General features: G+C 40.7%; 1 protein-coding gene across 2 annotated transcripts; it reads left to right on the top strand.

Annotated features, from left to right (window-relative positions):
• The first annotated feature begins 1,484 nt into the window (after positions 1-1,484).
• LOC144944326 (mRNA-decapping enzyme 1B-like) lies at positions 1,485-15,458 on the top strand. 2 transcript variants are annotated; one of them, XM_078872396.1, is made up of 11 exons: positions 1,485-1,652; positions 3,102-3,142; positions 5,203-5,330; positions 8,010-8,076; positions 9,430-9,538; positions 10,683-10,781; positions 11,279-11,464; positions 12,198-12,863; positions 13,012-13,068; positions 13,705-13,890; positions 14,662-15,458. In XM_078872396.1, the coding sequence occupies exons 1-11, from the start codon at positions 1,524-1,526 to the stop codon at positions 14,734-14,736; spliced, it is 1,743 nt and encodes a 580-aa protein (XP_078728522.1). In that variant the 5' UTR covers positions 1,485-1,523; the 3' UTR covers positions 14,737-15,458. The 2 variants fall into 2 exon arrangements, with proteins under 2 accessions (XP_078728522.1, XP_078728521.1); XM_078872395.1 differs by having other exon boundaries at positions 1,487-1,652; positions 11,168-11,464.
• Positions 15,459-16,739: the final 1,281 nt, after the last annotated feature.

Genomic DNA, 16,739 nt, shown 5'->3' with positions numbered 1-16,739 from the left:
ACCCCTCCCACCCCCACCCAGCCCTATCCTCCCCACCCAGCCCCTCCCCACCCTCCCCACCCAGCCCCTCCCCACCCTCCCCACCCAGCCCCTCCCCATCCTCCCCTCCCCACCTAGCTCCTCCCTCCCCAACCAGCCAGCCCCTCCATGCACGGCGGACGGACGGACGGACACAACAATCCCCTGTGGGCTGGTGTGACCAGGAGGTTCCTACCAGTATTATATTCTATTCTTACATGTGGATATATGTTCAGGAGCTAAAAGAGGCGCCACGATTGCTAAATGTTAACGACCTCGCCTGGTAAACTGGAGGTCGTGGGTTCGATCCCGACCTTGACGCTTGCTTATTTGGAGTTTGCGTGTCTCTCTCTCCCTGTGGTCACGTCGATTTTTCTTCGGGTCCTCCGGTTTTACCCTAAACATTTAGAATCAACATCACGCGTTTAGAGTATTTGACTGCTATAAATTTCCACACGATAAGCCCATTTGTTGAGCTATCATTTGTGGCCAGGTCGCTTCTGAAAAATAGCTATTTAGCTTTACCTGGTCAAATAAAAAGTTGAGTTTAATAAATGCTAGTTAAAGGTCTGCTAGCCACAATAGGGCGTCAGGAGAGATGTGTAAGCTTGTATGTTTAACGTCTTTTGCACCATACGTTGGCAACCATGCTAATCGGACGTAGCCATCAAGAGATAAAAGGATGGTTGGTAGATGTCATTGAAGTGTTGACCAGGAGATAGGGGTTTATCCTCGTTTGCATCCCACTGGGACTTTTTGCACACATCGTTGCTGTACGGTGTTTTTTCTGCAATATTTTGCTTTCTTTTCTTGGATTTTCTGTTTGCACTTAGTCACGTATTCACTTTAAGATGTTTTTTGTTAATTTGTTTTGTTTGTTGCGGTTGCACCCGATTCAAGAGCTGAATGGCTCACAGGGCTATACCTAATAAATGAACTTGAACTTGCATACAACAGGGACATGAAGATTTCCGTAATAAGAAAAGTCTGCAAATTAACGTTTTAGGAGCCCCCATGGACAAGTTAGAAATGAAACTGAATTTATGGTAATGAACAAATACCACATTTCTGGAGGTGTGGTGTGACGTGACCTCGTGGAAGAAACAATACAGGAATTGTACTTTATAATAATAATATTTATACTGGAGGAATCCGATGAGTTATTTTTCACATGTTTAGGATCAATCTGAAACAAACCGCATCGACATTTAGTATCCAGGCCCGATTTTCGTAAATTTAAGCCAAAGTCCTAAAAAGATCCAAAATAGTTGTGAAAGTTCATCGCATCCGATATCTGACAGATGAGACTCATCCCAAATTAGCGTGTCGATTATGCGCGGCGTGACGTCAGATCGATTATTTGTTGACGCTATGCGATGACGTCACCCCGGCGACACGCGTTCTTGTTATGACGTCAGGGGAGAGAAAGGGAGGGGGGTCACAATAAATTAACATCACGCGGATCGGGGCTGTGATGACGTCACAGCGACTCTTAAAAGACAAAGATGGCCACGGACAGGGTGAGGGGCATCAGCCTGGCGGCGCTGCAGCAGCGCGACCCGTACGTCTCGGGCATCGTGGACGTAGCCAGCCAGGTCGCGCTCTACAGTTACAACACGACCTCCAACGAGTGGGTGAGTCCGCCTAGGCGTTGGCGAGCGAGATAGCGGGAGGAGTGTTGCGAGGGCTTGGGGCCAAGTTTCCTCGGGGTTGACGGAGAAGCCTCGGTCTTGCCTAGGCTGCTCGCCCAGGTTGGAGGGAGGCTCCCCCGCACCCCCGGAGAGGCCCCGCGCGGCACGAGCATCGTAACTGCGTAACGGCAGTGCGCATAGCTTTGCGTGCGTTGTGGGTTGCTGTTCTCATCGACATTGTCACTGACCAGCGTCCCGTCTCCCACCACCTCTTCTGCCGGTCATGACCGACACTTCTAAACTCTGCTGTCGCATTAGTGATGATAATAAAGTGTAACGTGTACATTGAGGAGCATCGGTGACATTGACGTTGTACTTCTATGAGCACACCGCTCATTAACAAACTCCGCACAGACCAACGTGGTGAAGTATGGTCAGATACGGGCCACCATCCGCACGGCGTAGGGAGGCCCTCATCCAGCAGTAGATTAACAAAAATAGGATATATACTGTAGTAGAGTTAGTGCAGTACAATGTTACTGCATTAAGCGTATAAATCTGACCACATGTTAGGTCGCGGTCTTCCACGTTTCAGAGGTCGATAAAGTGAGTACTGTTTTGTGGAAAGTCAGCGGTGACTCATGGATCGGCTCGCCTCCACCACAGGAATTTGGAATTTCCACCACTGCCTCAGAGCCTTATACTGACATTGAGCAGTGTGGCTGTCTGGCTTTCTTAACGCTTAAGGTCGGTGCGATGCTGTGACATGTTAGTGCTATATTGCCCCATTGCAGTTTGTACAAAAAGTCTTGCAATTACAGATAATGCGGCGCATTGGGGAGGTCTTCATCCAGCAGAGAATGACCACGGCTGATGATAATATTGAACATATTACGCGCTACAGACATGACTGTCGTGACATTAAAACGCATCGTCACAAAAGCAAAAGTAATTGTCAAGTCCGTTATATATGTGTGACACGCTTGCACGTGAGATTAAGGATTGGATATTTGACATGAGCAATAAAAACTAAACAAAAATCAACTTAGTGCTGATACCGTGCTTGTTATGCCGATCAAAAACAGCTGTGGAACGCAGTTTTTGATTTATGGTTACGTACAACATTTGACTGGAACGTAGTCCGTTAATACGTCGATATGTACAGTATTTCACAGACTGCATTGATGCTTTTGTAATGGAGCATATAAAAAGTAGAGCGAATTAATTACACCTGTGTAATTAATGGAAGTTTCTGTTCAGTGAAGCATACCGTGATACTAGAATGTATATAAAATTGGAAACCATAAGGTTTGCAGCTTCATGTGAGCCATAAATTGCTGGCATTTATGAAAGTCACTTTTCTGCCTTAAAGAAGCCCCGATGCTTGTTTAAAGTGTTGTACAGCAAAAGTGTATTGTTTCACCACAAGATGCCATTTTCCTCGCTGTTTAGGAGAAAACTGAAGTTGAAGGTACATTATTTGTGTATGCCAGGTAAGTCGTTACCTTAAAAACCCATTATAATGACAACATTTAACCATAGGCCATCGGTTTAACACATATGCAACAAATGTTCATGTTTACACCGTTCTTTTAGAGTAAAATATTTATTTTTTAAGTGGACAGTATAAGACTTGGCTGAAATTGTTACACGGGTAATGTAATCTGTTTTAATGTTGAATGTTCTTACCTTATAATGGAGAGCATGTTGCTTTTAACAGCGCTTTTCCAGTTGCAATGACGCATTTTCCAGTGAACAGTTGTAATGCTGATCGGTTTTATCAACGACTTTCTTTAGTTGCTTGCGAACACATTGGCTGTTTTTTTTCTAATAATTCCTTCGCTTGCTATGACATGCGACTCTTTAGGTTCAAAAGAAAATACTCTTTTACTCAAGTTCTCACGAGAAGATGTCCCTTAATTGAGTCATGAAGATGGGACCTTCACTAGAATTCTCTCGTTTTCAGTGAGATTTTAAATCGCACTAGAGCCAACCCAGTAGTGAAGGTCACGTTACAGCAGGGCAGGCTTAAAATCTTAATAGGCTTCCCAATTAGCATTCAGGACCGTGGAACCGGATCTGATTTCCCAGCCAGCCTGGCGATTGAGCAGAGAATATTTGTTACTCGTTTTGTTGAGCGAGTCTTTGAAATTATTTGTAGAGCTTAAAAGTGGATTAATTTTTTACATCATGGTTTTTATTGTTAATATCGAGTGCCCTAATTCCTGTCTAAGTAGCTTAAAAAAATGATAAGTACATATTTGGTCAATAGTTGTCATTTTAGCAATTTCGTGTGTGGGTTTAATTACATTATATTGTTATAAATTTGAAGAACATATTTATAGTTGTATTTATTTAGAAAAGTATGCAGGTTATATAAATGGCTGTCGCCTGATGATGCTAGTTGTAATTACTGGCGAAATATCGCACTCAAATTGTAAATGCTGTGGATTTACTCTCCAGCACACAGGTGTGCTGTACTAGTAACGAATTGGCATGTTCTGTTTACATGACACACCTTACTAATTGGCTGTGTCGGGTGGTGGCAGATTTAACGACACGCATTTATATTTAGGCGCTTTAAGCCAAAATAAACCTCTATTAAGATAAATGCACGTGAAAAGAAATGTAAAAAAAGACATGACAACACATGGGCTGTACATTTGTGGTGATAATTAGTCATGTGTTTGTAAAGCACAATGCTGGTTAGATTATCGTCTTGTACGTTTGTAGGTCGTTGCATTGTTAAATGGATTTGTTATAGTGCAGTGTGTTGCAGAGTTACTGTATGTATTAAAGTATATAATCCAATTACAATTAAGCTTATTTGCACAAGAAATCTGTTCTCAATTATGGTGGGTTCCTTTAGCTGCTTTATGTATCTATGTAACATGGGGGTAGATGCCAATGGGATCGAGCTCCATGAACATACTAATGATAAACAGGAATGCCTTGACATATATTTGTTTATATTAATTTATTTGGTTATAACAAAGGATGATTATAATTTTGATTACGCACATTGAATCTTCAAGACATTGAAAACCATGAGTTAAATATGCTTGGAGTAAATAATATGGACATTTGAAGTTCATTAAAATTATCGTAGTCACTATACATTTTGGGCATATCACAGCAGCTCTATATATATACATTTAATCAACTATATTATTTTGGTGGAGTCGTGGCACAGTGGTGCTCTGCTATGAACCCGTTGACTTTAAGTGCCATTCCCAACCATGGCTAGCATAATTGCCGAGTAATATCTGCACTGGTACTGCCCCTCCTTTCACCAACCAACTATTGTGTTGAAGTATGGTCAAATCCCCATGACCAACACGTCGTGGAAATTCCCTCGCTGTATAATATGAACATCCCTCAACACAAATGTATTTGAGTGACAGGTTATAAGAATGAAAGTATATCATATGATTAATAGTGTTTTTGACCTCGTCAATTTAAAGGATTCGCATTGATCATTTGGAAAAGTTCTACACTCAGCCCGCTATGTTTTTTTTCATTTGTATAATGCATGGGTGTAAATCTGTCACAGGTCTGCATCCCCTCACAATGGCTTTACAATAATGAACAGGCTGAGCATGGACAACCTGATCCAGCCCATCACCAAAGATCTGGACTTCAAGCTGCAGGACCCGTTCCTGCTTTACAGGATTGCAGACTGTAAGCATCTGTCCTGAGTGCATCTTAAATCCCGCGGTGAACAGGGACACATGACGCGTGCTTAATCCTTGGCTGGTTCAGTGGGTCAAATGTTTATATAACGGGCAGGTATTCCCTTATTTATACGAGGAAGGCACGAATTGGAACACATGGTACTCTGCTCACTAGTCTCATGCACAGTGAACTTGATTGTATAGATCTAGTTTGAGAGGACATGAACCACAGATAAATCAAAAGTTGTATCTTAAATGGTGGCTCAACTGCAGCGTAGACATGTGATGGTTCATCCATTCATGAGTTCACATCGATCTTTACACTCATGACGCATCAAATTGGAATGTAATAATTGATAATTTACGATTTGTGTAACTGTTATGTCCATCTTACGTTCATGTGACAAATGTAATGAAACAACCAAAATGGAACAAAGAAAAATCTTTATAAATGAGACCAGAAAAAAACAAAAAAATATTGGAACAAATTTGAGTGAATTTGTCATGTTTCATTGAATTGCATGGGTGTAGGGTTGGGCTATATCATTAAATTAGGCACTTTTAAGCATTAAACTAAAAAAATATATCGGTGGTTTTCTGTTATTACTTTTTATGCAATCTTCATTGTGCTCTCTGATAAGGATGGTCAATTAACTTACATATAGGACCCTCCCTTTAAGTTTATCGATAATTATCACGGTGCAGTAACGTGTTTTAATTCATACATGCACTGTGATTGTGTGTAGATATGCATTATGCACATCCTATGTAGTAGTATATCGTGTGTAGGAAGTCCTACGTCTTAAAGAGATTTTTTGAAGTTGAGTTGACTTGGCCGCAGCTGTGTGCCTCAGCACGTGTATTTTTAGACACTTTGTGGAATTTAACTTCAAAAGACACCCCGGTTCTTCTTTCTAATGTGCACCGATTTATTTGCATTGCTTTTAAGTGCAGGTAAAATGAGTTGATTTAACTACATTCTACACAATTTAACCCAGTGTGTTATCCATTCATAGTTTTACATTGTGTAACTTATTCAGAATGAAGGTTGCTTTTTGGATCCTTTCGACAAGCATATCGGAGGTATAAACCAAATGAACAGCATGACTCAGGAAAACAAATAACATTTCATGTAATTTCTTAAGAAGAAATGTGAATATGTAATGTAGGCAAGTGTTTACCTCTGTGATGCTCCAAACCAAGAGTATTATCTTCCAGCCGTCTGTGTGTTTTTTCGATTATGTTCAAATGGTAAAAATGTTGATCTTCCAACATTGTGTCGCAGTACAGATTTAAATAACGCACACTAAATCTATGAATACTCATATTTGAAGTTATTGCCATGATACAGAATACTTTAGTTGTCGGCATATATTGAGATAAATCGTAGCATATCAGAACAAGCAAAACCTGTTCGCATTAAAAATGGGAAAAAAAAATCCACGTTTCACCGCTCTCTTTGGCGTAGAGTCCACTTGTGAAGGTCTTCCATCAGTAGCAGTCACATCAGCGGAGTTAAACACGAGCAGTTTCCTTCACGTTTCATTTTACTGTTGTTCACACTGCCCCCCAGTTACACACTTCACAGAAGAATTGAAAAACTTGAAGCATCCACGTTGGAATCTTTGTATCACCCGTTATGGGTGATACCGGTGTTCCAGTCTCATTGAGCTTTAATTACCTAGCACTCCACTTGCATTGGATAACTCCTGTGCCTGACGTCCAGTGTACTCATTGTGTTACATATTACTTGAGCTGCGGTCAGTCCCCCCTTTTCAACGTCGGAAGGCTTGAGTAGATGTTCAGCGATAGTTGATGACTGACGGTGATTTGTGGTGCCAGGGTTTGGGTGATGGTTGTGTTGTAATGCAACGTGATCCCAAACAGCCCAACTCCAAAAAAGGTAAAGCCATTTGGACCAATTGATCACAGTCAATAGAACGGAAACTCCAAAATTATTTGTCTCACTCACACCATTAATATGTATTTGCTCGTGTGTTCATAAGCACTGGGAAACATTGGTTTTAATGTCTTGTTAAAGTTTTGATGTTTGAAAAGAACAACCTTTGTAACAGAATGTACATTTACTGAAATGTTTTATTTCAAATCGAATGGTGCTTTCTACAAATGTATTTTAAAGCTTCTTACATGTATGTTTACAGCTGTTAATGTATGTCATCACAAGACGGGTCATACCATTGCAAACGTAACTGGTCATTTTAGAAACCAAAGCTCGTACATTAAGTAAAAGTAAAGCCCTCAATTGTATAAAAACAAATGCCCAGCAAATCCCCGGTGTTTGTTTTGTTAACAGTGAGCACTTGTTCAAATATGGCTTCGACAAAAGCAACAATAACAATGGGGATGTAGGCAGTGTGCTGCCTGCAACTAAAAATACATTTGCAGGCACGTTGGCTGGCACATAGTTGCTGTGGCTGGGTGGTATTAGTAAAAGATATATTAAGCTCAAGGACCGATGTATCTTCTGAGAAAAAAATATTTTGGTGATTGAAGTTTGAATTTTTTTTGTATGAAATATTTCACACATCTGTGTGTGACTGGCAAAGGTCACCCGAAGCCAACACATTTGTAATAAATGAGTGCAATGTGTTATTGGGTTTTGATGTAGAGATTTTTTTTTAGGAAAATACACACTGAATTTGTTTGTTCTAACTTTGTGATACAGTATCCATACATGGCATCTGGTTCTATGACAAGAATGACTGCCTTCGGATTGCAAATTTGATGACCGAGTAAGTGAACGTTTCATTCTGGCTACGACTTATTTATTTTCCTACTCTGTCCATTACCCTTTGTGATGGATAATGCATGAAATGCCTGTTAATAGTGAAGTATGCTCATGCAAATAAATCGGAGTCCTAATTATAAAATTCTATAAAGCAAATGACGAATGACACGTGTACTGTGTGTTTTGTATTTTTAGCTGTGTACTTTTTTCCGGTAATTTATCAAGTATTTTGTTAATGTTGTACGTTATAAAGCGTCACATTAATTATCCAAAATGGTTCGATGTATTTGTTTATGAATTTATACCTTGAATGTCTAATGTGAGAAATTATATTTTACCGAAGCACAAATTTCAACAGATTGGAAGCACATTTACACTGCACACAGTTATTTTTTTGAAATATGATGCAAATATGTGCTTTGGGATAAACTTTGTCACTTTAATAGAACATTTGACTCTATGATTGCAGAGTGGCTCTATGTCTATCAAAGCTGATTGAGTGTGGGGTGTTGTTAACTCTTCCCCTTACCAAGCCAGCTCCTAACAAAATTCACGACAATAACATTCCTGATCAGCTCTATCACCCGTACACATAAATGAGACCACATCACACCAATACTCCCAATCATTTGAGTAGCTCCCAATCCAATTTGGGAAACATTTTGAAATAGCACTTACCATTTTCAACATCCCCCGTGAACTCGCCCCTGCCAATCTCCCCTCCTCCACCCCTGCCCTGTCATCTCACCTCCACACACTTTCTGCTCCAGCAACAAGGCTTTTTGTCAAAGCCCAGTTGGAAGTCGGTACTTTTTCTTTGCTGCCCTCAGTCTGGGATTCCCTTCCCCACATCCATCTGTGCTGTCCCTCTGACCCTGTTGAAGTCCAGGCCTAATACCCTAGTTTTTTCATCTGCTTATGACTGCGTCTTTCTCCCGATAAAATAAATATGCCCACTTTTTGTACAGCATTCTGAGATGTCATATTTAGACACTACACATATATTAAATAGTACAGTAAAACCTTGGATTGCGAGTAACTTGGTCTGCGAGTGTTTTGCAAGACGAGCAAAAATTGTAAATAAATATTAATTTGATAAACGAGTGAGGTCTTGCAATACGAATAGTACGTGTATACGCTTTGTCTGCCGAGCATAACGTGATCACAACTGATATACGAGTGCTTTGATATACGAGTGCTTTGGATTACAAATACGTTTCCGGAACGAATTATGCTCACAATCCAAGGTTTTACTGTATTAGTATATGGAAATGTCACACAGAGTCAATATTTTTTCCGCACTATAAATGTGCAATGGAAATCGATTGTGCATGTCTTTGCTCTGTCCACAATGCAGGCTAGCTCAAAAATCGAGTGGGAAAAGCACAGAAAGTCGTGAAGCATGCACAGAGAAATCTGTTAATATCCTGGAGATGCTGAACCGAGCAAGGGAGGTGTACCAGCAGGTCAGCACACATGACACACAAACTAGTTGCCAATCATCAAGTTTCGATTTAAAGCTTTCGTGACTGCAGGGATTCATCTTCTTGGTTCTTTCGGTAAAGTCACGTAGAAGGGAAGTAATAAAATAATAAAAATAAAAAACCCCGATATGAAATGCTTATGTTTTATTTTTATTATTTTATTACTTCCCTTCTACGTGACTTTACCAAAAGAACCAAGAAGAAGAATCATCAAGTTCTCTTAAATACGGTCCTCTGATAGGTGGCGCAGAGGTCAGAGCACTAAACTGGCACTGCTGAGCTTGGCTTCAAGTCCAGGCAGCCACCTGTGATTAAACGTAGGTGCTTCGGTTGTGAGATGTTAACTACATCGCCTAGTATGCTGGAGCTCGTGGGTTCAATTCTGACCCTGAGGCCTGTATTTGGAGTTTGCATGTTCTCCGTGTGGTGCGGATTTTTTTTCCCCGACTCCTCTGGTTTTTCCCTCTAAATTTAGAAACATACGTTTAGAGTATTTGGCTGCTATAAATTTCCACATGATAAGCTACTTTTCTGAGCTATCATTTGTGAAAAGAGATATACACAGCACAGTGGGGTTTACCTGGTTAAATAAATATAGTTTAATTTATAGTAAAACGGGTTTGCAAGTGGAGTGAGTTGATGGTCACTGCCCGGTCACCGATGACTCCACAAAAAACGATTATGCAAATTTTGGCTTTGCACTGAATGTAGCCCAATTCCAGCTCTTGGGTATTACTAATTTAACTGACCGTCATGCAATGAGTGTTTCTCAGAGTGGGTGGGGATTTTCTGACCCCTAATGTGTGGACCAGAAGTCCCTTGAAGGGATATCCGGTATCTCCGTGATATCCGCTTCCCTGGGCCAATCTCTTAACATAAAGGGATACATTACTTTGCTAGAGATACGAATGGATACTTCGTCTCAAGACACGGCATCAGTCGCACAATTGTAAACAAAAATTGGGGTAAAGACAAACATTTGACGATACAGTTGTGTTTGGTCATCATCAGCCATCATCTTGTTGAATACAAATAGGGTAATTTGCAGCATTTTATTTCAAATATATTTTTTTGTCAACGGTGCCTCTGGACATTTATTTTATTTATTTTTCTCATTGATCTACAGACGAGACCGGGACAGGAAACAAATGCAGCCGGTGCCCCTGGTACCACAGAGATACTCGCCGTTGCCCCAATGACAAGTTTGACGCATCAACAAGTTGCAGTATGTCTTGAGCATTACACATACATAGCCACACATGTACATATTGGACTGAAAATATATTCCCTATGTACTGCTTGTTATTTATGTTTAGAGAAAACAGTAATACATTAATTTTCAGTATTCTGTTTTTTTTAAACTGATACAAAACAGATGAAAACCAATTTTCACATCTATACGAGCTTTACGTTCGAGATTTGCGCTGTGCCACTTCCATTAACAACACCGCTTGTGACTTCAAAACAACCCACGGTGTGCAATTCTCACATGAAATTGTAACGGTGTCAGTTTTTTGACAGTGGCTGCTAACACGTGCCATTTTATCATTCTGTAAAGAAGTGAATCGGTCAGCAAAAGTAAATAATCGAAACTCAAAACCAATTTCACAGAATCCCCCAGAGGACTCCTGCAACAGACGGCTGAGCGTGGCGGCGCTGCTTGGTACATGCGCACAGACGGACGGTGCATGCAACGCCGCCCCTTGTGACTCCGTGTCCCAGGGGACCAAGTCTTCCTGCAAACTGGCAGTGGCACGGGCCCTATCCTACGAGCAGGCTGCATCCTCGCAGCATACGGCAGCTGGAGAGAGACATGGCTTCCAGCAGGTGGCACCGCAGGCCCACTTGCCGTCTGTCCACGAGCCGCCGCAGCCGCACTCTGAGGGCCGGTGTCAGTTGCCCGCACAGGTGACCATATAACGAAAGCACGGGCTAGGCATACTGGAGTAATATTAACAATAAAGACAGAAAAATCCTCGCAAAGTCTCTTAACGAGCAACATGAAGTATGGTCAATGCAGTGCCCATGACCCCAGTTGTCGGGAAGCCTTCATCCAGCAGTGCATTGATAAAGGGCTGTACATTCTAAATTATTAATAGTTTTTATACTGCTACCAAGTCTGAGTCATTGTGTCAAGTGCTTTCATTTTAAACCATTCACCCCCCCCCCCCCCCTCACGAATGAATACATTGTTGCCGTTTGGTGTTGGAATTAATTTTTTTTCAAAGATTATTTTTAATGTGAATTTCACGCCGCTACTGGATGCAGCGGTCACGTTAATTGATCACAAACTGTACATACATCAGGAAAGTAAGAACAGATTTTTATCCATGAATTGTTACATGTCTATTCTGCAAGAGGTATATCGGGATGGTCCTGTTAATGTGGTTTCGCAAATCAAATATTGAAGCGAGTTGATGGCAGATATAACATTATTACAATTTAACTATTCACAAATTAACCAGCACCATGATATGCCTAACATTAACAACTTTACTGTTTGATTTAATGCATTTATTGCTTTTAATATAATTACAAGCTGCCATTATGGATGTCCCCTAGACTCAGAACACCTAATTCCTAAGATGTGTAATTTCTTGGAACATTTTAAATGCCAGTATCCCTTTATTATTTATTACAGGTTCACCAGTGCCTGCCGTATGTGGTAGAATGCAGCAAAGACAGGGGCGAGAATGAGCAGCTGCTGCAGAAGCTGCATGGCAACCGCATTCCTGCGAAGCAGGGGGCCGCAATGCCCATCGTTCAAAGCTGCCCAGATTTCAGCAGCCCGGTGACAGCTCGGCAGATGCCGCCCGGCACCGCAGACTCGGGCGCTGCCACGGGCCAGGTTTGGCACAACGTCAGGCTGCCCCACGCGCCCGCCATGCAACCGGGAAGCTGTTTTGTTCCGCAAGCAGGCGGCCCAGAATTCCAGGGTGCACCTCATCTGAGGAGCGCGCTGCAGCCCGGCGATTTGCACGTGGCTTTGAAGAGCGGACAGACTCCGGGCACGATGCCGCAGGGGAACGGCTTTCAGCCAGTGGCTGGGCTCGTGCAATCGAACACAGAGCCACCTCTTTATGACTTGCTGCAGAAACTGCAGATAGTTAAACCGGAGCCGCAGCATCAGCACCAACAGCAGCACCAACAGCAGCATCAGCACCAACAGCAGCACCAACAGCAGCATCAGCACCAACAGCAGCACCAACAGCAGCACCAACAACAGCACCAGCAGCACCAGCAGCAACCTGGACATACGTCCTGCAGTGAAACACAACAAGGGCCCATAGTGACACTTTTGTCACAGGTGAGCGTTGAAATTGCCAGTGCAGTATTGTGTGCGATGTGATGCATTGAGGAGCGGAGAAGTTGAGCCTTTGAGGTTTTTGTCTTGAGTTTAGTGAATCTAGTGTTGCCGTATTATGCACAGTTGTGCTGTGTGGTGTGCTTTACAGGAGGATTTGAAAAAGTTGCCAAAAAGTGATCGAGAAAACCTCACATTACCATTTCCTGTGAGTTTATTATACTGCTTTAGAGTGCACTGCATTGCTGTTGTAAAGGTTACGTGATGTTAATAGACAGCATTGACATTACTAACGTAACATTCTTTACTTACAATTCAGGGCATCCGTTCGATATGAAAGCTACATTACAAATAATATGTTTAATATCAGGTATTCATCATGAGATGAGTAAATAAATAAATGCACGAATGAGCAAATGGAGACGAATGCGTAGAAGTATCGGGATGGGCATATACTCAGATTAAGATGAATACCCTACATGGTCGAATGAAGTTGGTTGATGAAATAGATAAAAGTATAGTGGCCATTATTACATTTAGTTCATGAGCTTACCAGGGCATATACCTACATCTTTTGTAATTTAATCTACAACCATTTTTCTTTGCCTCAGTAGGTAGCATCAAGTCGCACGGCATTGACACAAAACTAATGTGACAAATTATCCACTGGGGGCAGAACCAATATACATCTTGAATGTCACGCTAGGGTGAATTTGATTAAGTATGTTGTGTAACGGCTTGTTACGTATTTCAGTATTTGCATGTTTCCAAGCATATGCAGTGGTTGTAGCGATGCCTGTTACCCATAGCTGTGTGTCTTCATATGATGCTCATCCCACCACAGCACATGACTGGGACGATGGCGGCCGGAGTCCTGCTTTCACCGCAGACATTTCAGCAGTCCTCCGTGAAATTGTCAGCGCCCAATGCTCCCATTGCACAAAGCATGCCTCCCCAGATGGCCCACGAGACTTCTCATGGTGTCGTGAGCAGGTCCCATCTGCAGGAAACCCTTATTCACCTGCTCAAGGTATGGACACTTTGAGGAGTTTGTCTCAGGATGTTTGAGTAAATGTCCAGAACTATGTTGAGTATTGCAATAAATAACCATTTAATATAACCCCCATCAGTGTGATTTTGATATAGAAAAAATAGGGGATTCAATGGGACTCTACACTGGCATTCATGTAAACAAATTTTTCCTGATTGTAGCTTGATGGCAAATGTGTTCCATGATCTAAAGAACTCCGCTCCCTTCTACAATTACACATTGGAAGAATAGGTTTTTTTTGCCCTCTTGATGGTATGAAGAAAAGTTAAATGTATTTAGAATAAAGCTTGAAAATTATCACGGGCCATGCCATTATTGACTGGCATTTGAAACTCACTGATGTAGGTTACATATTGAAAGTCTATTGAAATACCATCGCATAAGCTAAAATCAAGTCATGGTAATAACACAAGGTAGTGAAGAATATGTAAATTTATTGCACAATACAAATTACATTAAATTACACCATTACATTCCAATGGGTATGAATTGAGCATGAATATGATACAGTTGAGCATTTTAATATTATGTTCAATGCAGCAATAGATTATCTAAAACTTGACAAGTATTCAGCCTCAATAATTAACACATACATCCCACATTGATTATCTCTAAAAGATTATCATTGATATCAAATCATTACCACATATGAAGCGAGTTAAAGAATGTTATAATTTAGTTCTAAAATACTTTTGTGTTCTTTTAACTGCTTTACCATATAATATTGTTTTCATTCTCTTGTTTCCCCAGAACGATAATGAATTCCTCAATATCATCTATGAAGCATACCTGGAAAGTTCAAGAAAAGCCTCTCTCAATCTTTAATTCATCATTGCTTCGAAATTAGTGAAACTGGAAGTAAAATGGCACTGTGATGTAGAAATTACTTGTAATTAAGGAAAGACAGTTATCACATCATTTTAGTTCTCCGTTCTTAATACTCAATGTTCAGCCTCAAGCTTTCTGACATTTTTTAGATGTAGCAAGCTGTTTATTTTGTACATGAGGTGATCTTATGAACAAGGTGAGATATAGCATTTATTAATTTGTCTTGACTAAATAAAATGTTTTTAACCTGTTTCAGCATTCCCTATGGCGTTAGAATTTACAAGTAAATAATTGTATGAATTTCACTACTTTGTAGATGGAAATTTGCAGAAATGTTTTACTATTTTTATCCTAAGTTTTGAAGATCGTGTGTTTTTATTTTATTTGCGGATTGTTGGAAGCTCATGTATATTTGTACTTTTATACTGTGATTTCAAAGCTACCTGGATTATTGAAAGAATAAAAATGAATTAATCTCATTGTAACAGGAGAGTTTTGCAGTATGTTTGGGAAAGTATTAACGAATTTGGAGAGTATTAAAATTTGAGCTATTTCAATCAACTTAGTTATTGTGACTGGCAAACGTTATCACATCCTCTTGCATATGCAGTGCACAGTATAATTGTATTGGTCCTCACGGGCTTTCTGACTTCCACGAGCACATGGAAATCTGTGTATCAAAACTTGTACGGCACAGACATTTGAAATAAAACATTCAAACTGCATTATTCAATCACATTGTTATTTTTTTTCACTTTTGCTCTTGTAAATATTTGTTCCCTTGTACATTACTCTAGATTTACAACAACGTGTATGCAAGAAAATAATAAGCCTAATAGCCATTTGTGTTAGAGAAAAATAAATCCTTGAGTGAATGGTCAGTGGCATGAAGCGGCTAAGTGCAAGTTTATCGCGTTTTATTTCTGGAGAGAAGGCATGAAACGCTAAAGGAGGCCGTTGAAGAGATGGAGATATTAAATGTAAGTTCGGAGGCCAGTGCTAACCAAGAATAACTTAGAAATGAAAGAAAATTACATACTTTGGCCCAGTAGTGGGATTTTAGAGGCTGATAACATCTAAATCTGCGTTTTCAATCGAGGTATTTAATGGATCAGACAGCTATTATGAACACATTAATAGGCCATCTTCAAGCCTCGAATGCTAACTATTAATTACTGACTGCAATTAAACCGCGAGTAAGAATCTGACCCACCAAATGAACTGGTGAGCACAATCTCAACAGCATTTTCTCTTCATTCTGGCACGGCTGTTATGTATCTCATGGACCACTCATAAAAGACACCCTTATCAATAACCAGTGCTCCTGTAAATAAAAACAGCTTCTAGCGAACGTTGTAATGACATTCCCATTAGTACTTAATCTTCAATTCCATGTCCACAAAAGAGCAAAATATTATTGTCAGTCTCAAAGACATTGGACTGGTCCCAACTCCCTGGATCTCTGAAGGGCCAGGTGTGGTAGACAAATACTGTACCGCTAAATTACCGTATACTGTATTATTGGTAAGTGCGCTCTCTACACCATGGGCCATCGGCGCAAAAAACATGTTATACTTGTTGCTGGTTAACTTTGACAAGATAACACCTACCAATGGCATCTGTTAAAACATCAGCCATAGTGAATCCATTGCTGGAAAAAAAGGAGAACCAGCTTCAACTGTGCATACTTCACCATTACGATCATGGTGGGTTGGTAAAGTGTGGGGGGGGGGGGCATAGAAGTACTGCACAATAATGTATTTGCTGCACTGCCCTTTATAGCCCACCACGTTTCCCGGCATAGCTCTATAAAAACCTATCCGTAACGTGGTGGTCACCCATCCTTGCATCATACCTGTAAAGCCCTTATCAGTGCCTACTTATTACAGACCAATTCGGACCTTATTGGTCACCCACCTGCCCTTATAAATCTCAACGTCCATCCGACAAAGTCCCATCACAAGGGAGAAATACATACAAATATACTTTTCTTGCCCATA

This window comes from Lampetra fluviatilis, chromosome 34 (genome assembly GCF_964198595.1).
Source record: "Lampetra fluviatilis chromosome 34, kcLamFluv1.1, whole genome shotgun sequence".
Taxonomy (NCBI): domain Eukaryota; kingdom Metazoa; phylum Chordata; class Hyperoartia; order Petromyzontiformes; family Petromyzontidae; genus Lampetra; species Lampetra fluviatilis.
This window is presented reverse-complemented; position numbering and strand designations above follow the sequence as displayed.